The sequence below is a fragment of the Camelus bactrianus genome, chromosome 11, assembly GCF_048773025.1.
Source record: "Camelus bactrianus isolate YW-2024 breed Bactrian camel chromosome 11, ASM4877302v1, whole genome shotgun sequence".
NCBI lineage: Eukaryota > Metazoa > Chordata > Mammalia > Artiodactyla > Camelidae > Camelus > Camelus bactrianus.
Window position 1 is genome coordinate 39,254,310 of NC_133549.1, and position 23,960 is coordinate 39,278,269.

Consider the following 23,960-nt stretch of genomic DNA (forward strand, 5'->3'; position numbering starts at 1 on the left):
GGTCCAGCCAGGGGCTCCAGCTTCTCAGCACTAGCTGTTATGTCTGCAGGAGTAGCCTGATCAAGACGATTCCAGGGAGGTCCCTGGCCCGCCACACAGGCTGATCGGGAACCAAGACGTTTGCTGGTTCAGGACCTTTCCAACATTCAGGAGCTTGGGAGGTAGGGAAATTAGGGGCGGTCCTCTGAACAAATCTCTAAACATCTCCAGAGCCCTAAGGCCAGTGGGTGGCCCATGTCTCCTGCCTGGAGGAGAGCAGTGGGTGTGTGCTCTGGAGTGACGACACAGCTGGAAGGGTGTGTATTATGCGCTGGCTTTTCTAGAATAGCAGGGATGCCCCATGACTCGCACTCCATCCCCAAAGCTTGTTCCTCAGTGACTGTGAAACCGTTTTGGTGTCTGCCCCAAGCCCTGGGCAGCAGCAAGCCTGGACTCTGGGGTGGCCATCACCCATGGCTGGCTCAGCATCAGGCTCAGAGCACTGGCCATGAGGAGCCCAGCTTGTCCTGAGGGTGGAGTGCGGGTTGGGTGCTGGGCGCAGGGTAGGGGGCCAGATCGTGCAAGCAGCAAGAACAGGCTGCACGTGAAAAGCCACCCTGGATGTGGGAGGGGTGGGACAGCGTTGCTTGGGGGGCCAGGTGGGGACACAGCCCTGAGTCTTCGCAACAAAGGAGAGATGGAACACTGCCTGGAAAAACAGCAGAGAGGAAGATTTGGCCTTCCCCTATCCCCTCCCACATCTGCCCCAAACACTGTCACCCACTGATCCCCAAACACAACTCTGTCTCCACAACCACATGGACCCACAGACACAATGACCATCAGCACACAGCCCTGAGAGCCACGGGGGTGGCTGCAGTACACTGTCCCATCCAGCCCCCCAACAGCTGCACATCCAGGTCCCAGGCACACAGCTACTTACAGATATGTATAGTCCACATATACAACCACATGTAGACCATTCCACGTTTACGTTATTTACACAGCCACAAACGCGTTTTCCACACAAGCACATCATGGGTACACCGCCCCAGCCACCCCACAAGTACACATATAACTTCGTATGCATTCTCAGACACTTAACTCTTATACCACACATATATTCACAGTTATAAACGTCCAATAATGTAAGTAGACACAGATACCTAACTAAATGCGTAAGTCTGCGGCCATCCATACATACGCAAATACATAAGCAAATGCAGGCCCACAACTTCTTACTCTCTTAAATCAGAGACCTAAACAACACCATTTCCCAGTCTTATCGCTAAGTTAAATGAGACAGCCAAGAAAAACTTGCAGAAAGTTGGCTAGGAGGAACTTCGCTGCAAACAGCCAAGCTGACAGGGGAAGCAGGCAGAGGGTCATATATAACCAGACAAGAGAAAAGCAGTGCTTCCCGGGGCCTCCACTCCCCCATTCCCTCAGCCAACCAGGCCTTTGGAATCAAAAGGCCTCTTGCAGTGGGGCTGGGTGAGTTGTAGGGGCCGGGAGGGGAGCCAGGGAGACTGCTGACGGAGGGGAAAGTGTTTGGAAAGAGGAGGCGTCTGTGGTTTGGAAACTGCAGGGATTTCCAGCCCCTGCCTCCGCAACCAAAACAGGCCTGTCCACCTACCCCCAGCCACCCACCCACCCGGTGGGCAGCCTGGTCAGCCCTCCCTGGGCACATCAGAGTGACCACGGCCTCAGCGCTTCCCAGAAGCCGAAAGGTGCCCCTGAGAATTCCCAGGCCTCTCCCCTCAACTCTGATTCCTAAGGGGTCTGCTTTCTAGAGACCCCAGCCAATGCAAATGAGAGCACCCCCTCACCCCCAGCCATTTCCATCTGTCTGGGCCCCAAGGTGGGGTTTGTGACCCCAGATCTGTGGAGGGGCTCTGCTTTACCCTCAGGGAAACCTGTGAGTTGGGGGCTGAGACCCCGGTGGCACGTGTCCACCTGGAGCTAACTTCACACTTCTGTCATCTGAGCCAACTGTGGCAGAAAACTGAGCCCCCAAACAGATGAGTTGGAAGAGTTTCCCTGCCTGGGACCAGGACTCTGAATTCTCATCTCCTGAAACCAGCAGTGACAGGGCAGGATGAGCCTCTTAGCCAACCACATCCCCCTGCGAGTATGAAGTCCTAGACATCTGTGTTCATGTCAGCCCCAGGGCCATCAAGAAGAGGGCTCTGTGCAGGAACAGCTCAGCTTTCCTGAGTAAAACTGACCCACCCGAGGAGGGCCAGGGGAAAGCAAGGTGCTTCCATGGCCCCCAGGACTCTGCCCTCCACACGCACACTGTGGGGCTGTGGAGGTGCGCCCACAGGACACAGTCTCGGCCCTGTCCTCTGCCATGCGACAGGGCCGGGCTTCTCTGATCTTCCCCAGAGAGGGTCTGCAATTTTTCTCTGCAAAATCAACTTTACCTAGGGGAACTTTAATGATGGCTTCCTGTGTGAACCACAGGCTTTTAAAAATAGCCCAGCTGAACAAAGGCAAAATGTGGCGCCTAGGCCTCGCTAGGCTCACCCCAGCCTCAGAACTCTGGATCCCTGGGGCCTGGCACTGCCCCTCTGGCCACTGCCTGGGCCAGGATTTAGCGTGCCCCACTGGAAAATGAAGCAAGACCAGGAACAGCAGGAGCACAGAGGGCTGGACTGCAGACACGGAACTTCTCAAAGGCCCGAGTCAGAATCTGGCCGGACCAGGTTCTCAGGCGGTCCTGGCAGCTCTCCCCAGCATGGCTGGGTTGGAATCTGAACGCTTCCAGGAGCGAGCTGATGCTGAGAAAGGCTTGCATTGAGAAGAGCATGCTGAATTATGGAGACTCCCAGTGGTCATCACCTACCTTTTGCCTTTTGGCAGACTTTCAGATTCTGCCAGCAGCCCATCAGTTCTGTCCTTGCAGCCTGGCAGGGCAGCGACCTCCACCCCAAAGGGAGCAGCTCTCCCCGCCCAGCACAGGGCCACAGACAGGACCCTGATAATCCAGGGAGGAATGAACAGATGGCCCTCCTGAGCAGGGGGTTGGGGTGGCAGCTGCCCCCTCCCCGCCTGCTGCCTGAGGCTCAGGCAGGCTGCCCGTTGGGGTCCAGCTGAGGAGTCCAGGGGGTGACTGTCACAGATGGGAGCCAGGAGGCAGGGGGCAGGCATCTTAGATCCAGGCGTTCTGTGCCGGCATCCTGCTATTTTGAGCTCAAAGTCTCCCACTCAGTGTGCTGGCCTAGCCCGCCTATTTCTGCATCCATAGTCCCTTTGGAATTCCTACTGTGTCCCAGGTGCTGTCTCAGCCCCAGGGAGTGTTCAGGCCAGAGGGGACAGCACAGGTTAAGGGTGACCCTCCTGAAGGGCATGCCAGGAGGTCAGTTTCTTTGTCTATCTCTGCTGCTCATTCTCCCAGATTGTGGGGGTGCAGCCACGTGCTCCTTCCTGAGTTGGTCCTCTGGGAAGGCTCTCCCTGCAGGAGGCAGGCAGGCTGCGGCCAGCTAGCTGTGGGTCCAGCTGTCTCCAGCAGGTGCAGACTCACCATCCTAGAAGCCTGAGCAAGGACTCATGTGGAAGGACAGGGCCCTGCCAGAAGAGAGGCTGGAGGGATCCAGGAAGAACCATGTTGCCCAGCCTCCCCAGACCTGCTACCCAAGTTCTTCCTCTGCTCCCACAGGTGCCTCTTGCCCAGTGCCTGGGAACCCTGGACAGGGCTCACAATCCCACCGTGAGATCAGAGCAGGCAGCTCCCTGAGGGGTCCTTCTCAGCTGCGAGGTCTACTCAGCACACTGTCCTCCAGAAGGCACACAGGCATGGTGGCCCTCTCAGGGCCCTGTGAGCGCCGGCCTGATTATGCTGCACTCAGTGTGGCCACTGCTCACTAAGCCACTGGACCCTTAACAAAACACATAACCACTCCCATAGAATGTGGGTTCCTAGAATCGTCTTGGGGAGATGCCATGATCAGGTGACCAGATTAGTGGTCAGGGGAGGCATCCCTGAGGTGCCCCTAGAACCATCAGAAGGCTGGACAGAGGATTGATGGAAGGATTTGAGGTAAGAGAAGGGCTAGGAGAGCAAGTCTGGGGCACAGACGGGAACGTGGCAGGTTCAGGGAAGGAAGGGCACGCTGTGGGGCCTCCAGACACTCAGTTGACACCCAGGTCTGTTCTCAGACTTCCTGACTCAGGCCCCGTGAGGGCCAGGCTCCTTGTAGCCCTGGCCTCCTCCCAGGGAGTTTCTGGGGCCCTGAGGACTCCAGGCTCCTGTAGCCTGGCTGCCATCATGGGGGCTGGGAGAGCCAGCTCCATGCTGCCTGTGGCTCGCAGGGCCGCCTGTGGCCCTGCCCAGCTCTGGGAGCAGCAGTAAGACCTGGTCCCTTTTCTTCCTTTTCCTGGAAAAGCCAGAGGCTGACCCAGTGCACCTTGGCCACCAGCTAAGTGAGGCCAGGTCAGGGGGAGATAGGAAGGAGGACCTGCACCCCGGCCTCAAATAATTGTGCTTTTTTGCTTCTCACCACCACCCACAGAGGAGAAGTACGTCACTGTGCAGCCTTACACCAGCCAAAGCAAGGACGAGATTGGCTTTGAGAAGGGCGTCACCGTGGAGGTGATCCGGAAGAATTTGGAGGGCTGGTGGTATATCAGGTAGGAGCCCCAGCAGAGGAGTGAGGTGGCCCCCTGGCAGGCTGGCCCCCAGGCGGGCCCTGGGGAGCAGTGTGGCTATGGGCACCAGCTGGCAGGTAGATACTGACAGCAGCTTTGAGCTCCCAACCTGGCTTGGCTGCTTCAGCTCTGCACAGCTGAACGGCTCTGACAGAGAGCACTCCTCTTGCAGATCCCCTCCCGGGACACATAAAGCCAAGCCTGAGCCACAGCCAGTGGGGCACAGGGGCCCCGGCTCAGCTTGCAGGCAGTGGTGCAATCCCTTCCCGGTGCATCTGCCAAGAGGGTCCAGCACATCTGAATTTGGTTTTCTGCGTCCGGCCTTGGCTGCCTGGCGTGCTCTGCATCTCAGGCTGTCTGGAGCGCTGGCGTCCACCAGCCTTGCTGGGGTCCCAGCAGACAGCCCCTGCTGCCCACGGCTCAGCACCGGGGGCCCCAGATGCAGGCTCTGGCCTGCGGCTGTTCACTCTGCACCGCTGGCTCACGTGGTCACTAGAGCTGGGGCGGAAGTGAGGCCTGAGCCCAGTCCTGGTTCAGAGGCCCCTTGCTCTGCCCCTCCCTCTCCTCGGGTCTAGTCACACTTCCCAGCTGAGAAATCCATTTGGGGGAGTGGGTAGGGAAGTTGGGAGCTTCCTGACGCTCCTGGAAGCAAACTAATCCCTGCGGGCTTTACCCACCTCTCCCCTACCCATCTCTGCCCCCAGACCCCTCTGCCCTGGGGCTCCCAGACCAGCCAGCACCCCCCAGGGGGCCTTGCTCGCAGGAAATGTTTTTGGATCCTTTGGAAGCAGCTCAACTATGATGATTTTGCTGTTTCTTTTCTCTGCCTGTAACCTAGATGACAGAGTTCCCTGTCGTGGGCTGTGGGGACTGCCTCCCCAGACCACTGTGGGCAACATGCATGTTCTGAGCTGTCAGAGGGAACAGGATCTACCCAGGTGACGGGGGTACTCACAAGACATTTGCTTAGACCACGGCAGACAGTGAGGGTATTAAGATTGGTTTATGGTGACGGGTAGGATGAAGGTCGTTAGCCACATGGGATGGAAACTTAGTGTGACCTGGCAGGACATAGACACCCCTGCTCCTGGCTCCATGCACAGCAGTCAGGAGGGCTGAGGTGTCCCATTCTGTCCTGTTAGGTGGGACAGGACTGTGTATCTGGACATGTTTGCCCAAATCCACTGCTCCTAGACTTTCCTGTTCTCTCAGCAATGGAACCTAGAGCCCAGCCCCAAATCCTGCCACCACGAGTCTGTGTGGGAAGGCCAGTGGACATTCTGGCAGGCTGGTAACCTGAACCACTCACCCAGAGGTTATCTACAAGGCTGCTAGGATTTTTTGATTTTCTAAAATGACCAACAGAAGCACTCTGAGCTGGCTCTTCTAGTCACCTCTTGTCCCCACGACTTAGCCTTTTAGCCAGTGGGAGCTTCAACTGATAGAACCCAACTAAAAAGATTCCACCTTAAGAAGGCTGCCAGACACCCCCTTAAATATGCCATTTCCCAGCATCCCAGGCTCCGTGTTGATCCTTATTTCCTGTCTTTCTTCTCCCCCCCTACCCACCCCCACACACACCCTCCCTTTCCCTCCATCCTCCTTTTCCAGTTTGCTTCCCTCTGGAGTCATTCTGTGCTCCAGAGCTGGAAAGCAGATGTGAGCAGACTTGGACCCAAACACACACAGCCGCTCCTGATTCCCTTGCATCTCTCTGCCTGGAATCTAATTTTATCCATGTAACACCAAAGGAGCACATGGGGGTTTGAAATGGGAGCCAGTCCTGACCATCACTCTTGTGAGCCCCGCCCCCCATCTCTGCACCATGCGCTCATAGAAGAGCACCTGCAGTAGTCCTCAGGCTCATCTTCATCTTTTCTCCAAGATGAAGGGCACCAGTGCCAGATGCTGCTGACAGCTAGCTGTGTGACCCTCTGCTACTTGCTTTGCCTGTCTGAGCCTTGGTTGTTGGCTCATATGTAAGATCAGGCATCTTTACTAGTTGGTTCCATCCACCCCTGAAATTCTGTGCTTCTGTCTGCCAGCTCCCTGACTCCCATCCATTTCTTCACTGATGCCTGCCTTCCAAGACCCAAAACAGGGGTCCAGACGGGGAAGCTTGAATCAGCCTACCTGCACATTCATGTGAAATGAACATGAGAAGCCACCTCCTACCTGAGCTTTCCAGCAAAACTCAGACACGTTAGAAACTTTAACTTTCACGTTGCTTTTTCTCCCACCTGATGAGCCCCCCAAAACAAGATCAGCTCAGAGAGGCAGGGGAGAGGGGACTGTCTGACAGCTGGGAGCAGGCGAGGACATCGCACTCCAGACTCGGGGGCATTGGCCAGCAATTACTGGACCGGGAAGTAAGCTCCCAGTGAGTTTGAGTCGAAGCTCAACACCATGAAGGGAAAGGGGAAAAGCTTGTTTTCAGAAGTCAGCAAATCCCCTAAAATTAAGTCAGCCCTGTCATTTGCCTTTTGCTCTTATTTATGGGTTTTGGTTTTGTTTTCATTTTGTTTTGTTTTGTTCCATTTTGTTTTTGTTTTGCCATACCAAAGGCTTTAATTTTATCCAGTCATGTGCTTTATTTGGTCTTTTCCTTTATGGTTTCTTTCGGCTTTTGGAGTTCCATTTAGAAAGATTTTCTCAACCCCCAAGATGAAGCAGATACTCACGCCTTGCATTTTTAATTTTGCTACACAGCTGTGAGGCCAGAGTTTCACTTGTTTCTCCTATCTGGATCTTCAGTTGTCCCTAGATCACTCACTGAATAATCCGTCCTTACCCCACTACTTTGAAACATTGGTCTGTGTATGAACTTGTTCTGTGAACTTGACCCGATTGCTCTTCCTGCAGCAGTGCCGATGCTTTCCACACTCACTCACTTTCCTTCATAGACATCTTCCTCGTTGGTCGCAATATGTCTGTCCTTCTGGATGAATATTTGCAGCTACTCTATCCCAGCATTTTGCAGAAGAGGAAAAACTTGACTTGTAGGGACCTGTCCAAGGTACTGTAGACCAGGACTCAGGTTTCCTAATTCACTTTTGCTACCTCTTCACCTGTCTGATTGTACTTCCTTTTTTGACTGGGCATTTAACTCTATACACCTTCTCATTTCTTATCTCTAGAATTGCCCTCTGCTGTGGTGAGGTAGCAGGCCATTGCAAAGCCTACCTTTTGGGCAACCCCAAATTTGTGCAGCCTTCTCATCCCAAGGTCCCATGCTTACCTGACTTTGCAAATGACGGGAACCCACAGTAAGGGAGATCAGGCAAAGAACAGGAGATAAAGAGGGAGAAATGGTGTTCTGGTGTCTTTTCCACCTGCCCTCAGTTCCAGTTCTGTCCAGAGTTATGGCTTTGCCAAGTGTCTTGCAGAGCATGGCAGAGAAGGCTCAGCTGGACAAGGCCAGATAGAGCCTGGGGCCTAGCAGGGGGGCTCTCATGACGCTGTGTCCCACTCCTCCCCGCAGATACCTGGGCAAAGAGGGCTGGGCGCCAGCATCCTACCTGAAGAAAGCCAAGGACGACCTGCCAGCACGGAAGAAGAACCTGGCAGGCCCAGTGGAGATCATCGGGAACATCATGGAGATCAGCAACCTGCTGAACAAGAAGGCGTCCAGCGACAAGGAGGCGCTGCCTGCCGAAGGCGAGGGCCCAGAAGCCCCCATTGCCAAGAAGGAGATCAGCCTGCCCATCCTCTGCAACGCCTCCAATGGCAGCGCCCTGGGTGTCCCTGAGAGGACCGTCTCCAAGCTGGCCCAGGGCTCCCCAGCCGTGGCCAGGATTGCCCCTCAGAGGGCCCAGATCAGTAAGAGTCTCTGACCCCTGGGTCCTCACAGCACTGCTCTTTAGAGAGGGGGCATGAGATACAAGAAAAGCCAGAGCAGGGTGCATGCTCCCTGTATCATTTTCTTCCTGAGATGCAGACAGACCTTTGACCCCAGCCTCACTCTGTCAACTTATCCCATGCTAATTACAAGAGTGTACAAGGCAGTTCCTTCCAGCTCCTCTACCGAAGAGATATTACATGAGTATGTAACCTGGTAGCACTCCCTCCTCCTCTAGCAGAGAGCCAGGAAGGGTCACTTTGCAGAGAAGTGTAGTTGTCCGGGCTGTGCAGTGGGGGCCCTCGACGCAAGGCTGCCTTCTGAGTGACAGCTGCTGGAACATCTTGCTGAGTCTTAGCCATCCTCCCCTGTCTCCTTCCACCAGTTACTGGAAACCTAAAAGACTTGAAAGGGTGACTGTACGTCTTTCCACGAGCAGTTTTAAGTGGCATTCTTCATGAGTCTCCTTTCTTACAGGAGAAACCAGCTGCTGGTCCCTCCAGTTCTCTAGCATCTCTGGCACAATGGTGCCTATGGTTGAGGGTTAATCTGTTACGAGAGACGAGCTTCCCTTAAAATCTGGAGGAAAGCTGTTTTTAAGTTTAGTCCTAAACTTGGTTAAGTTAGCTCTGTGCCTGAAACCTTTTGAGTATCACTTGGGAAACGTTTTTTGGGTGCCCCCTCTTACCTGGCACTGTGCTAGCTTCTAAGGATTCAGTAGGGAACAAGAAATAGACATGGTCTCTCCTTCTAACTCTGAGAATCCGATAAAGTTATCTCCCCTTTCCCCTGAAAAATGCCTCTATGTTCATACATTTTCAAATGTGCACATCATTTTAGAGGGTTCATGGATCCCCTTGAAACATAGCCAAGGAAGCTTAAAGGGCTGTGGCTTCCCACTGAAGGAGCCCACGTGTAGTGCCAGTAGTGGCTGAGAGCATGAGTTCTTCATAAATGCAGGACAAAAGCAGGAACTTTCCAGGGTCAGGAGGGTCAGGAGGCGGCCACACCCAGGGGAGGTGGGGAAGGCACTGTTGTCTGGCTGGGATTTCTGAAGCCCTGTTTCTTCTGCTAGGCTCCCCAAACCTAAGGACAAGGCCTCCACCTCGCAGAGAGTCCAGTCTGGTATGTGTGTTGAATTTTTTTTTTCTCCCTTGTTCCTCTTCTGGCGTTGGGGGCATGGTAGCAGCCCCCGTTAACTGGCTGTCCCACTGCAGAGCCTGTTAGCCCAGAGCTTCCCCAGGGCCAGGCTGAGGCTTCCAGCTTCATGGGGCTGGGGGCAGGGAGGGAAGCCTGAGGATCCCAGCCTCTCTGCGGCCTAGCTGGACAGTTTGTAATCAAAAACACACTGCACTCCAAAGCTAAATAAATCCATCCTGCCACCACACTGGCAGACATAAACATTTAGACTGGCTGGCAAGAGTGTCCGGCCAGGGCATTGCCAGGGGCTGGAAGTGGGGCTGCTGTCCATGAGAGCCTGGAAGCCCTTCAGCTTTGCCTTCCTTGCTTGGGAGTATCTGATGGATTGTGGTGGATGCCAGAGCCTGGGAGGGCAGAGGGCAGACCAGGGCTCAAACTCAGGGGAGAAGGGTGGTAAATAGCAGGGACTGGCTTATGCTGAAGCTCAAAGAGGCTCAGTGCTGCTGGGAACCCTGGCTCCTGTGGGTGGTTTCCTGGCATCCAGACCATCAGGGAGGCAGATGTGCACTCAGGGTGCTGGGGCTCGGGGCAGCAGTGATGCTGGTGACAGGCTGAGAGCCCTAGAACTGAGAACCTGTTACCCAGGGCAGTGGGATGTAGTGGAAAGAACAGGGCTTCGAGCCTGCTAGGCACGGATTCATATTCCACTTCTGACACTTATAAACAGCAAGCGCCTGGGCAAGTTTGCTCTCCACAAGCCTCAGTTTCCTTATTTATGAGTTGAGGACAGTGCCAGCCATCTCCCAGGGCTGCTGTAAGGATGAGATGAGACGCTGTGTGCAGAGGGCTGGCCATCAGCTTTCCATTTCCTGTGTCAGCTCTCTGTGCACTGTGTACGAACAAGGATTCGAAGTCACATCTGGGCTTAACAATACTTACTGTGGTCAGTGACATCTGCCTGGGAGAGGGGGACAACTGCTGTCACTGGAGGAGTGGGCCTTCAGTAAATGGGATTTTTGAAGATTTGGCCCCTGGACATGCGAACATCCTTGCCTTGGCCATCAGCCTGAGTGGAGTTCCTGTCTTGTTCCCCGTCGCGTTTTACACAGCTGATTGCCGAGTTCTTTCCTCCCATCTCTCTCAGCCCCAGCTGATTATTTTGAGACAGACTTGATTTTGGCAAGAATGGGGTAGTACCTTCCACGCCTCCCAAAAGCAGGGCTTGCTGAGGCAGAGCTGTTTGTTCCAGCCAGGCAGGGCTGCCTCTCACTGGCTGGGGGTCCCGGCCAGGCTGGGACCTGGGCCTCACCTGCGCACATGCACGGCTGCAGGGCCAGGCACCAGGTGGGGAAAGTTGACTGGATCATGTCTGGTCCCTCAAAACCAGCTTCCTCCCACCCTTCACTCACTCTGACCCAAGGTGACCCAGCTGTGACTGGCAGGATTAGAACATGCTGAGCCTTGAAGGACCAGGCAGGTTAAGAGGAATAGTATAGTGTATCAGGAAGAGGATTCAGCTCTGGCTTCTATTTATGGAGCTCTTCTTATACCCCTGGCTGGACCAGAAGTTATGTTCATTATCTCAGTGGTCCTCTTCATGACCCTGTTGTTAGTTCCATTTTAGAGATGAGGAGACTGAGGCTCGGAGAGGTCAGGGGCCTTACACAGGGCCATGCAGCTGGTGAATTGCTGAGCTGGGACTGGAGCCCACGTGTGTCCAGCTGCAAGGCAGAGGTCTTTTGAGGTCTTCCTGCTACACTACAGCTGCTTTCCCCTCTCTAGCCTCCCAAACACATGTACCTTTTTAATAAAAATTGTTTTGTTTTAACTGATACCGGGACATACTGGGAGTAATGGGGAGGCACCAAGTCTGTGTTCACCAGAGTAGAGACGGGCTGAAGCTGGAATGTCCTCTCCACAAGGACAAGGGGGCTGTCCTTTTGGTTTACTCTTGGATGCCTGGTGCCTTGGACCAGGGCCTGGCACCCAGTAGACACACAACAAACATTTGTAACATGGGTGACTGAGGCTTACAACGTCCCCACATGTCAGGCTTAGATACTGATGTACCAGCTTCTAGGAAACATTTAGGCTTCCCAGCATGTTCCACCCCACCCCAGGGCAAAGGATCCTGAGCTTTATTCTGTGCTTGCCTGACCACTTGGCATCATCATGATGAGAGACCAAGGGCTCTTCTCACCAACCCCATGCCCCTTACACCCATCCCACCTCTGCAGCCAGGTGTCACCCCGGTGGCACTTCACCTGAGACTCAAGGACATAACTCTTCTCTTCCAGGAGACAGTGTGACAGTGTGCATGGGCTTTCTTACAACAATTTCTCAGCTTCTTAACTTTCATTTTGGGACCTGGCTGTTGCGGCTTCTGAAAATTGGACTCCAAAGGATATAAGGAAGGAAATTTATAACTAGATGATCATTTTGATAGCTCAGACAATTGATTCAAGTGACTCCTAGGGATTGATTCTTAGAGAGCCTGGTCAAGAAAGGGATCTCTTGGGGAGACAGCCTGAGACTTGAGTCCACTGGTGTAACCGCCACACTTGCCTCTATTATGGATTTGACCGGATGGGTCTTGCTCACTGTTTTCTCTGCCTTAGGGGTTCCAGCTGCCGAAGCCACCAGAGCCCCCTTCTGTTGAGGTCGAGTACTACACCATTGCGGAATTCCAGTCGTGCATTTCTGATGGGATCAGCTTTCGGGGTGGACAGAAGGCAGAGGTGAGCCTTGGGCCATGAGGGGAAGGGTTATAACTCAGGCTGGTTAAAGACCTACCATGTTTCCCATTTATGTCTTGTTGGCAACGTTCCTGAGGGCAGGCAGGAAAGGTGTAGAAACAAGACCCTGCAGGGATGAAAATTTGCCTAAAGCCAGTCAGTGCTATGGCCAGGACTAGAGACCCCGGCTCGTGTCTCCACCCAGCTCCCTCACAGCAGCATTTCCCAAAGCATTACAGGAGCTTGTGCTGGGGCGCCTTGAAACAAAGGGCTTCTGGGATCGAATGAGTTCTGAAGACAGTGAGTTAAACAAAATCCAACCGGTTTTGTTGTTTGAATTGCATAACTTCTCAGAGCCTGTGATATGGGGATGTCACTGTGTGTCTCCAAGAGGGGACCAGAAAAGGCAGCTTTGCCTAGACATCCTCTCCCAGGTGCACCTGGGGGCCAGAATTCCGCAAAACCCACAGTAGGAAGCGCTGTTGTTGGAAGAATGTGGTCCAGGCAGCCAAAGTAAGATACCGAGGACCTGGCTTCTGGCCACGTCCACACCACAGGCCCCTCTGACATCTGATGCAGTCGCTTCTCCCCCAGGCTTTGATCATTTCTCTCTGCAAATGGAGTGACAGACCCTGTCATGTTCCCTCCCGGCCCATATCCTAGCATTTCTGAAACTCTGCTTTGTGGCTGGCACTGAACATGGCATTCCTGGGACCAGAGAAGATCTGTGACTCAGTCATTTCTCCTGAGTGGCTCTGTGTGGTGATGAAGCTAAATCCTGTTAATACCTGTAAAACTGTCAGACAAGTAATTGGGCAGTCTCTGTCTAGTGAAGTGGGTGATTCCCAGTGTGAATGTGTTACAGCACATGTCTGAAACTTTGAACCAAATTTTCAGGAGAAATCATTCTCTCCGTGGTGCTTGTGCTTCCAGAAGAGCCTACAAAGCTCATAATATAAGAGAACTCTCATACTGAGGATCCACCCAGGCATAAATTTTGAGTATGGAGTGGGCAGAGCGAAGGATGGAATATAGGACAAAAGGAAGGATGGGGGCTGCAGAGGGCTGGCCTCACACAGGGCTTGCCTTTGGTAGTCTCTTTCTGTCCTCCCTCCTTCGCCCCACTTCCCCCAGTGCTAATGTTTTTGTGCTTCCCTTCTCCTCCCTGGGACCTCTTCCTCTAGGAATGTCCCACAGTCCCAAATTACAGTTGTCCCTTGGTATCTGTGGGGAATTGGTTCCATGATCCCCAAGAGTTACCAAAATCCCGGGATGCTCAAGGTCCTTATATAAGATGGCACAATTCAGTCAGCCCTCCGTATCCATGGATATACAACCTGCCACCATGGAAGGCCAACTGCATCTTCCATTTATGTTCCCTAATCCAAATGGACCTCAGAACAACCAGCAACCACACTCATAGCCTTTAGCCAATCTCAAATTGAAGTTAAGAAGGCAGCTCCTTGAACTAGTTTATACTAACATGGAAATGACTGAAAACTTTCCATTCCACTGGAAATTTCTTCAGCTAGTGGGATTTCAGTGGGATCCCACATGTTATGAAGTAACCACAGGCAGTGGGCAAACCAGAGAGGCTCTGGCCTTAGGCCTTAACTCCCAGTTCCACTCACCTGCACCCTCCTGTTCTCTTCTGACCTGAGAGACCCTTTCCAGGGTCACTGAGGGAGGACCTAGCAATATGGGAGTGAAACAAGGATGGCAGTGGTAGAATGGCAGTCTTTTGTACACATGGGTCCATGGCGAGTTGGGTTTTGTAGGGACTGGGAACAGTGTATCTTCTAAGTGTATTAGCTCAGCAGGAGGAGAAGTGAGGATCTAGTAATGGAGACTAGCTTGACCAGGGTGTTGACTTGGAGGAGCTGGAGGGTGGCCCTTGGAGAGTAGGAGTTCCCCCGATCCAGGAGATGATAGAACCCATCACTTACTGATTTAGGTCCCAGCTCAGTTTGCTCATCTGTGAAATGGAGATAATGTCTCCTAGAGCCAAAGTATGAAGCTCCTAGCCTAGCACATCTTAGGGCAACAGCGATCCTCCCAGCTCACTGGCCTGTCCGCCCCTTCTCCCTAGGTCATCGACAAGAACTCAGGCGGCTGGTGGTATGTGCAGATCGGTGAGAAGGAGGGCTGGGCCCCAGCGTCGTACATTGATAAGCGCAAGAAGCCCAACCTGAGCCGCCGCACGAGCACCCTAACACGGCCCAAGGTGCCCCCGCCGGCGCCACCCAGCAAGCCCAAGGAGGCCGAGGAGGGTCCAGTGGGCGCTGGCGAGAGCCAGGACTCTCCGCTGAGGCTCAAGTACGAGGAGCCTGAGTATGACATCCCTGCCTTTGGCTTTGACTCAGAGCCGGAGCTGAGCGAGGAGCCCGCAGAAGATGGTGGCTCGGGGGACAGGCGGCCAGCCCAGCCCCACAGGCCCTCGCCCGCCTCCTCGTTGCAGCGTGCCCACTTCAAGGTGGGTGGGTCTGCCGAGGACGTGGCCCTGGAGGAAGAGACCATCTATGAGAACGAGGGCTTCCGGCCGTGTGCAGAGGATGCCCTGTCAGCCAGACGCTCCTCCCGCGACAGTGACTCTCCAGGCGGCTCCCCGCTGTCCCTTGCCAGGAAAAACTCCCCCAAATCGTCATCACTCCTAAAGCTCAAAGCAGAGAAGAATGCCCAGGCAGAATTGGGGAAGAACCACTCCTCAGCCTCCTTTTCTTCATCCATCACCATCAACACCACCTGTTCCTCCTCCTCCTCCTCTTCCTCCTCATCCTTGTCCAAGAACAGTGGGGACCTGAAGCCCCGTTCTGCCTCGGATGCGGGAATCCGCGGCACTCCTAAGGTTGGGGTGAAGAAGGACACTGACCTGAAGGCTGGGCTGACCTCCTGTGCCCGTGCCAAGCCATCAGTTCGGCCCAAGCCCTTCCTGAACCGCGCAGAGTCCCAGAGTCAAGAGAAGATGGATATCAGCACTTTACGGCGCCAGCTGAGGCCCACAGGTCAGCTCCGGGGTGGCCTCAAGGGCTCCAAGAGCGAAGATTCAGAACTGCCCCCCCAGACAGCCTTCGAGGGCCCCAATGAGGGGTCCAGGAGAGGCTCGGCCGACCTCATCACCCTCCCGGCTACCACCCCGTCGTGTTCCACCAAGAAGGGGCAGGAAGGGCAGGCCACCTCCTACACGACATGTAGTGCCTACCAGAAGGTCCAGGACTCAGAGATCAGCTTCCCCGCAGGCGTGGAGGTGCAGGTGCTTGAGAAGCTGGAAAGCGGCTGGTGGTATGTGAGGTTTGGAGACCTGGAGGGCTGGGCCCCCTCCCACTACTTGGTGCTTGGCGAGAACGAGCAACCCGACCCCCTAGGCAAAGAGCTGGATACAGTAACTGCCAGGAGCAAGCAGAATGAGGGCAAGTCAGACAGCCTGGAAAAAATCGAGAAGCGGGTCCAAGCGCTGAACACCGTCAACCAAAACAAGAGGGCCACACCACCCATCCCCTCCAAGCCTCCTGGGGGCTTTGTCAAGACCTCGGGCGCCGGGGCGGTGAAGATGAGGAATGGTGTGCGGCAGGTGGCAGTGAGGCCCCAGTCGGTGTTTGTGTCCCCACCACCCAAGGACAGCAACCTGTCCTGTGCCCTACGGAGGAACGAGTCGCTGACAGCCACTGACGGCCTCCGAGGCGTCCGCCGGAACTCCTCCTTCAGCACTGCCCGCTCAGCAGCTGCAGAGGCCAAGGGCCGCCTGGCCGAACGGGCCGCCAGCCAGGGCTCAGACAGCCCTATCCTGCCCACCCAGCGCAACGGCATCCCCGTGTCCCCCGTGCGCCCCAAGCCCATTGAGAAGTCCCAGTTCATCCACAACAACCTCAAAGATGTGTACGTCTCGATCGCAGACTACGAGGGGGATGAGGAGACAGCGGGCTTTCAGGAGGGCGTGTCCATGGAGGTCCTGGAGAGGAACCCCAATGGCTGGTGGTACTGCCAGATCCTGGATGGGGTGAAGCCCTTCAAAGGCTGGGTGCCCTCCAACTACCTAGAGAAGAAGAACTAATGGGGGCCGTGGGTCCTTCCAGCCTTAGTGTGGGTGAGCTGTGAGATAAGACAAAGGGAAAGGGAAAATGGGAGGGGGTGGGGGAGGACAACATTAAACCTATAGAATGTGTGACCTCAAAGATGCACCCCTCCAGGCTGTCCCCCAGCTGAAAACGTCTGGGGCAGGGAGGGGTGCCCACAATGAGCAGGGAGGGGAATGGGCAGGGGCAGCCTGGGACCAGAGGCAAGAAAGCTGAGCCCCACATGTGCACCTTGGGGGCTTTGCTGACGGACTTGGCGCCATTTGGGACAGGCCGTGTGGGAAACCCTATTTTGTGCCTTGGCTGCAAATCTGGAAAATATGTGGTTGTGGGGGCCTCCCGTGCCCTGCTTCTGCTTAGCCTGGTTTCAGCTGCTGGCATGTTGCCCCCAGAGGTAGCCCTTGTATCATCCTAATCTGTGTTCGTGAATTACGCTAGTTTCCCAGGGATTACTGCCACCCGCCACGGGTGGGTGTGGTCGGAGACACCACTGGCCCTGGGGCTCGGACGCATCCCCTGTGAGCTCAGGCTGTCCCAGGGCCAACTGAAGAAACAGCAGTTTCCCCGGTGCCAGCAAGGACCGCCTTTCTTAGCCATCACTGCAGCTGGCCTTTGGAAGCCAGCCGCCCTGCCTGGGACAGCCTGGTGGAGGACCACCACCCCCGGGGTTTACAGAGGGGGTGGGCAGAGCCGTCGATCTTTTCATAGTCTGCACAGACTTTATTTTAGGTATTTCTGGGTGGGCAGTTCCTTTGCATGTTTTGGGAGAGGTGTATTGCTTTGGGGCTTCTCTGTCGGGCCTAGGGTTTTGGTCTTATTTTAGGGGTTGTTTGGGGGCCCAAGGGCGGTCAGCCTCATGGGATGGGATGGGTGGTGGATGGCCTTTCTGTCGTACTCTTGTGGAGAGATTGGTTTGTTTTGTGTTTTCCCTCTCCACAATCCAAAGTCGCTTCATTTGGTATCCACTGTGTAGACAGTACCGGATCTTGGCACTTGCCAGAGGGATTTCAGGCTGGAGAAGCCCTGGTCCCAGGCGTGGCAAAGCGGAAACGCTGCTCTCCTGGTCCTTGCCCAACCTCAGTGGGGTAAAGCCCTCCCCGGGGAGGGGCGTGGTGTTCAGGGGAGGGGCAGCATTCGTTCTCTTGCCTGGGCAGGACCCGAATATGCGTGGCCTGTGGAGAAGCAGCTGTCACCCCGACCCTGGGCCGAGGGACCCCACTGGGCAGATACCACCAGCCACCCCCTGGCCTGCAAGTGATGCCGCAGGCGCCTGAGAAGACAAAGATCCCTGGGCCAGGAGCCGACCTGGTCTTCTCGAGGGGCAGTGCCCCTGTGAAGAGAGAAGGGAGAGAATAAAGTCCCCATCAACTCTGGGTGGTGTCTTTCAATCGCTGATGTTTCAAGAGGCCAAAGCGGCCTCCCCAAGGACTCACCCTTCGCTGGGAGTGGATTTCCACACGTGCCTTTGATTGCAGACAGATCCGGCTTCACAGCCGCTGATTCAGCTGCCAGATCCTGGACTGAGGACGAAGGGACCTTCCTCCACCCCTGCTCCCCACCCAGGCAGTGTCTGTTGCCTGAAGAGCAGTACGGGACCGTCTTGCGCCCTCATCCCTCCTCCCTCGCAGTACTGATGCCTGGCAGCTCAGCAAACTGCTCCTGTTCTTTGTTGGAAGGGCCGTGGTGAGATTTTGCTTCCTTTTGTTTTGTTTGTGAGTTTGTTTAAAGTTGAAATTAGTTCTTTTCTTCTGCTGGACAGTATTAAATAGAGCAGGATGTTGAGTTAATCTGCTAGATTGCAGTACTAATGGTAGTGGTGTAGTGTCTTCATAGTAATATTATTTGGACTTATTTGAACAATAATGATAAAGAAGTGGTTCATTATTTTTTAATTAATGCACTTTAATAAGGTGGAGTGGAAAGAAACCCAGAGAGCAAAGTGCATTACTTAAAGATGCAGTATATACTTTTCTCATTTTTAAGCAGCACATTATTTATTAAAAAAAATAATTTATGATTATTTAAAATAAAATTTAAAAGTAGAGTGACTGTCAGGTTAAAGGACCTTCCACGTAGCTATCTTCCAGGGGGAGGGCCCCAGCGGCCTCACTCCTCAATGTCTGCACTGAGCCAGTTCAAACAGTAACACGCCAGCCAGGCCAGGAAGGAGTGCAGGACGCATCTGCCAAGCACAGAGCATCTCAGTCAGACTGGACCACAGTGCTCCCCAGGGCCTGTCTTTCCCTGCCTTTCCTCAGTGTCTGTACTGCCCCGTGGGGCTCTCTACCACCCATGAGGCCTGTGTTCTCCCAGCTCCCCACCCGCCTCCAAGGACCGTCTCTCCAAGGTCACTCCATCCCATCCCCTCCTGTTACTGCAGCCCAAAGACAGGAATTAGCGTCCCCCAAATCACATAGCTAGTTAATGGCAGACTTCCCCACTGCCTCCCTCCCTGCACTCCTCCCCACTTCCCCCCCCCCCCATTAGAGTTTATTGTGTGGTCATCATGTTTACATTGAGACAACCAGCCCAAGGATGGCTGGGAGTTGCTCAGGCATCCAGGAAAAGTGGGGAATGCTGCCACCTGGTGACAGCGTGTAGATTTGGGCAATGAACAGGGATTGCCGTGCCCCGTCTTCACCCCTCGCCCTTCCCATCACCCCCTAATTCACAGCACAGCACAAACCCTGCAAACCCAAAGAGAATATTAATACTTGAAGCAAGAAGGGTGCATGCCAGTCCCTCTCAAACATGGCCAGGGGATGCCAGGCCTTGTGCCCCTGGACTCCTAGCCGTGCCCAGGGCAAGAAGGCTTTTCCCTAGAGCTACTGAGCTGCTTTGTGATGTTGGAGGGTACTGCTGGCAGCAGGTGGAGGAGGGAGGGGCCTGTGGCTCTGACCCACCTGGAGGAAAACCATATTGGACTAAAAAAGGAAAAAGAAAAATGAAATCTCAGCAGTGTCCAAACTTAGTTTTCCATTAGTTGCGATTGAAAATGTGAAATGACGTTGTATTGCTGTATACTGCAACTTTAATCATAATGAGCCCTTCTGAGGTCATTATTGAGGTTTATATAATGCCTGAAGATGCATCATTTGGTGCTTTTTCTTTCAGTTTAAAGACTTTTTTCTTTTATTACAAGGGGAAAAAAATGTCTTCATCTCTCTCCCACTTTTTATCAGGGGCCTGGCTGGGCTCCCTGGCCCCACCATACTGTTCCCACTAGGCCAAGGGACCCTGGAGGCAGCAAGAGGGAGCCAGAAGGGACAAGCTGAACAGTGGGTGTGCCATCTGCCCCAGCTGTGGCCAGACCCTCTTCACCAGCCCTTGGCTGCATCTACCCCAGCCTGGCCCCACAGGCTCCTCTGTCTTCCTCCTCCATTCTCCATCTTGACGAAGGCATTATATAGAATCGTTTTAATCACTTTCAGATGTTAGAGCAGTGTATTTTACTGGCGTTTATATCCGTTGCTTTCCTCAGCAAGGCATGTTACTACTTTTATCATCTAAGGAAAAAAGACAAGGGAATTTCAGTCAAGCATTATTTTCATATTACTAGTATTTGCAGAGTAGGTGTAGAACTATTTAAGTTTAGACCTTGGTTTGGTAGTTTGTTTTGTTTTTAAGGAAAAAAAGAAGATAAAGTAATCCCTACTTTTCCTGTTTTTGTATTTAACTAATATATTGTTTCTTTAAGGTTACTCACTCCCCCCCCCCCCAAATACTTTGCATTCTCAATCGAAAATGAAAACAATCTGAGAGACAGGAAAAGTGCAATATTATCAAGACGGATGCCAGGGCTTGCTGGGACAGTGGTGGGAGGCCTGGTCTGTCGCCAGGGGAGGTGGGGCTGCTTGGAGGAGTCAGAGCTGTGGAACCGACAGGTGACCTGGGTATTGATGTTTTACTCCTCCCTCTCCCTCCCCCTCCCTCTTCCCTGGCAAGATGGCAGAGGTCCCCGCCAGAGGGCAGCCCCTTCTGCTGGGTGTCATCCACCCACAAGAAAGGGATTCAGGGAAGCAGCATGGGGCGCTTGGCCTTCCAGAGCCCCAGCCCTCGGCACAGAGCAAGGATCTCCAGGAACCATTCCGTGTTTTCATTTCTGTTGTTTTTCAGCCAGCTGCTCAGAAAGACCTGTCCTGAAAATCACCCTCAGCAGCCCTCTCTCACCCCAGCCTCCTGATGTTTGGGTCATGATCCTTCTGGTGTATGTTTGAGTTTTCTTAAAACTATATAACCTCAAGTGCAGTTTATGGGCAGGAACCCTAGATATAACCAAATCCTTTTTGGGGGGATGTTGGTGCCTCGAGCCTGACATCCCCAGTGACACAGCAATTCCCACAAGCCTGCAGCTGGGCCTGGTGCTGAGCCGGGGCCACCCGTTCATCTCAATGACTTCAGCCTGAGGTGTGAGCCCTGTGTCTGCTCAACACCCCGACAGTCCTCACAAGGTCTCAGAGAAGCATCAGAGGAGCCCGCTGAGGTCCCTGCAGACAGAGCTGCCCACAACAGGTACCAAACCGCCACCTCTGAACTGGGTACCGGTAGAGAGAGCAACAGGATGGGAAGTCTCTGGGTCCAAGCCGTTGGAGCTCTGCCCGTCAGGGCAACAGGGACATCCTTACTGGCTTGTCCCCTCCACCTCCAGTACTGTATGCTTGCTGCTCCAACCCTTTTGGTGAATTTTTGTACAAATATGGATCTGCGTGCCCAGAGCAGGACTGTGCCCGTTTGTGTGGGTGTCTCTCCTTGGAGTGTATACATCTGTGTGTCCAAATCTTCGAGAACCTTATTGCAGAGCTCTGTGGAAAGAGAATCATCCACATTGCTAAAGAATTAAGATTCCCTCACTTTTTTGAGGGCTGTGTGTTGTTGAAGTGTGTGTTGTGCTTGTGCACGCGTGTGCGCACGTGCGAGTGTTGGTAATTTCCCACTTGGACTAAATAACATGGGGTTAGAGAAAAAAATACTGGGCAAGCTGTCTCCATTGAACAAGTCCTTGGCATTGGGCAGGCCCCACGGGACTCAGCTTCTGGCAGCAAGTGTATGTGTTATTCACACGCGTAATTCTGGCTGGAGAGTGCAATGTGTCTTTTATTTTTTTGTAATTATTTTATTAAGTATTTAGTTGGAAACTTCACACTGGCATTAACAGATCTAGCAGAAGCAGCCCAGGCCATCGTCCCAGGTTCCAAAATGAAGATGTGGAAGCAATGCCGCTGGGTGTGGACGTGCTGAGGTGGTTACACTGGGTCACCTGCCCACACACGTGTCTAGCAGGCTACCTCCCAGCCTCTGCCGTGCGTGTCACCACTGCGGGAATTCCCGTGGCACGGGAGCTGCTGGCCCTCAGTTCTTGTGTGTCTGAGGGCGGGTCAGGTGGGTCAGGGTGGGAACTTGGTCACGGGGAGCTCAGCAGACCTGCCTGTGCACCATCACCTCTTCTGGTCTAGACTGCAGGCCCCGACTGAACACATCACAGGAATCGTGTGCAGGGCTCCCCCTTGACATTACTGAGTTTTTTACTTAAATCACAATCCCTGTGTGGGGTGGGCTCTGTGGTTGTCAGGCTCTTTGACCAGAGCATTGACAGAACAGGGTCAGAGACATAGCTTCACTTCAGGAAGAACAAACCCACTGATACTAGCATCCCTCCTGTTTTGTCCCATGTACCTGGGTCCCCAGGCCAGAAGCTGGGTACATTGGTGCTTACAGACTGAGTGGAGGACTCTGCCTTCCAAGGGCTTGATCCCAACCTGCCTATAAAGTTGGTTTTACCCTGCAATCCCCTTTCCCCGACCCTATCTTTTTAATCTTGAGTTTGTACTTCAACCAGACAATCAGCCCCTTCTCCCATCCCAGAACTTAATGGCCTTAGAGAATGAGTCCCTGAGATGAAGTTCCCTCCTTTGCTCCCATTTCTACCCTGGCTAACGGGCTGGATCTCAGGAGGCAAGAGAGTGGGAGAAAGGAAGGAAGGAAGAATTGTTGTTTTAAAGCAAAAGTATGGATCGAGCATGTTGGAAGTGAGTGAGAGGCACGTCAGTGAGATGGGTGAGTGCGTGTTTGGGGTTGCTGGGGCTTCCCTTCCCTGGGAAGTGGCTTCCAGAAGAGGATGTCTTCTAGGCAGAAAGGGAAAAGTGTGAGAAGGTTGACAGAGGGCTTGGAGTCTGGAATTTTGTCTTTATTAGAAAGGAGGAAGAAGTCAATTCTGAATGTTTCAGGAAGAAGAGAGCAGGTAGCAAGGGAATTTAGTGATCCAACATCCAAGGGTCCCACCAGAGCAGGTTGGAAAAGCCCTAAGATTTGGCTGTAGAATAAGCTGGCCTTAGGAAACAATTACTTGCTGGGCCACAGGTTGGGTCCCTGAGAGGTTCTTAATGGTCATTGATTTACTCAGTGCAGAGGCAAAGTTGCCAGTAACAAACCAATCTTTGAATTTGGAGGCCCTGGCTCTAGAACAGTCATCCATCTCCCAGTTTCCAGGCTGGTTTTGCCCACCTGCCTTTGTCCAATCCAGAGCTAGTCTCTTGAAGTGCTTGAATCAGAGACCAGTGACCGTAATGAATCATGCAGTAGGGACCCACCACCCACCCCCGGATCCTCAGGGTCCAGACACCATCAGGTGTATCTGGGAGGAAAGAAACCTCATTTGCTCTTCTGTTCACACCAGTTATTCTTGAGTATCTCTGATGCTGCCTGTGGTTGTTCAGTTTGCTGAGCCCTGCCTCACTGGTGTGACTTAGAAGATGGGGTGCAATGCACACTCACCGTTTTTAGTGGCCTATGGCCAAGGTATACTGCTCTTAGTGTTTCAGAAAAAGAAGGGTAAACCAGAGCCACCATTCTTGAATCTGTAACTTGTTCTCTGCAACAGGTTTTTAGATCCAGGACACAGGATAGGAAAGGGGTTTCACTGCCAGTTATGGGAGGTCTGCAGGAAGGTGACTTCTAAGCAAGGCAGATGTGAGTGGAAGGTTCATGAAGCATGGGTTTGTGGACTGCATGGTGCACGTGAACTGCTGGATGTCTGGGGTGTTCCGCACTGTGTCCACTCAACCCCTCCCAGCGCCTAGTCTGTGGGGTCCAAAGAGGTGTTCCCTTGTCCCCGCTCAGCAGAGAAACTGAAGAAAAGGACATTGAATTAAGTGCAGTCAATTTGAAAATGTGCTAAAAAATTTCCAGGATCAATGGTGGTGCTAAACTGACTCCATGTTTCTAGTATTTTTAATAGTGTTTTTTTTTAATTGTTCTCATCACAAAAAATGCAGTGTCCTTGGGGAAGGGACCCAGCCCCTTGACCTGCCACTTTCCAGGTGTCCTTTATGATTTTGACGGGACTCTTTGGTCTGCAGAAAATACTCTGTCTTGGCATGCTTCCAGACTGTAAAATTTGGGTTGTTTTGTTTTGTATTTTGTTTATGTTTACAAGCATCTTGTATTTCCCTGAAAACTAAATAAAGTTTCTGGCCTTTTTAACTGAACAGAATCATCTCCTGATTCTCCCTGCCACCAGAAAACTCATCCAGCTGAATGGCAAAAGCCACA

At 53.4% G+C, this 23,960-nt stretch overlaps 1 protein-coding gene across 5 annotated transcripts in view; it reads left to right on the forward strand.

The window, feature by feature from the left end:
- Positions 1-23,891, forward strand: part of SH3PXD2A (SH3 and PX domains 2A) — a 230,861-nt gene extending 206,970 nt beyond the window's left edge. For all 5 annotated transcript variants that reach the window (XM_074373681.1, XM_074373682.1, XM_074373684.1 and 2 more), the window contains 5 exons: positions 4,494-4,611; positions 8,111-8,448; positions 9,543-9,592; positions 12,226-12,345; positions 14,432-23,891. In XM_074373681.1, coding sequence (XP_074229782.1) covers positions 4,494-4,611; positions 8,111-8,448; positions 9,543-9,592; positions 12,226-12,345; positions 14,432-16,390 — 2,585 coding nt within the window. In that variant the 3' untranslated portion in view covers positions 16,391-23,891. The remainder of the gene's footprint in view (positions 1-4,493; positions 4,612-8,110; positions 8,449-9,542; positions 9,593-12,225; positions 12,346-14,431) is intronic.
- The last annotated feature ends 69 nt before the right edge of the window (positions 23,892-23,960 follow it).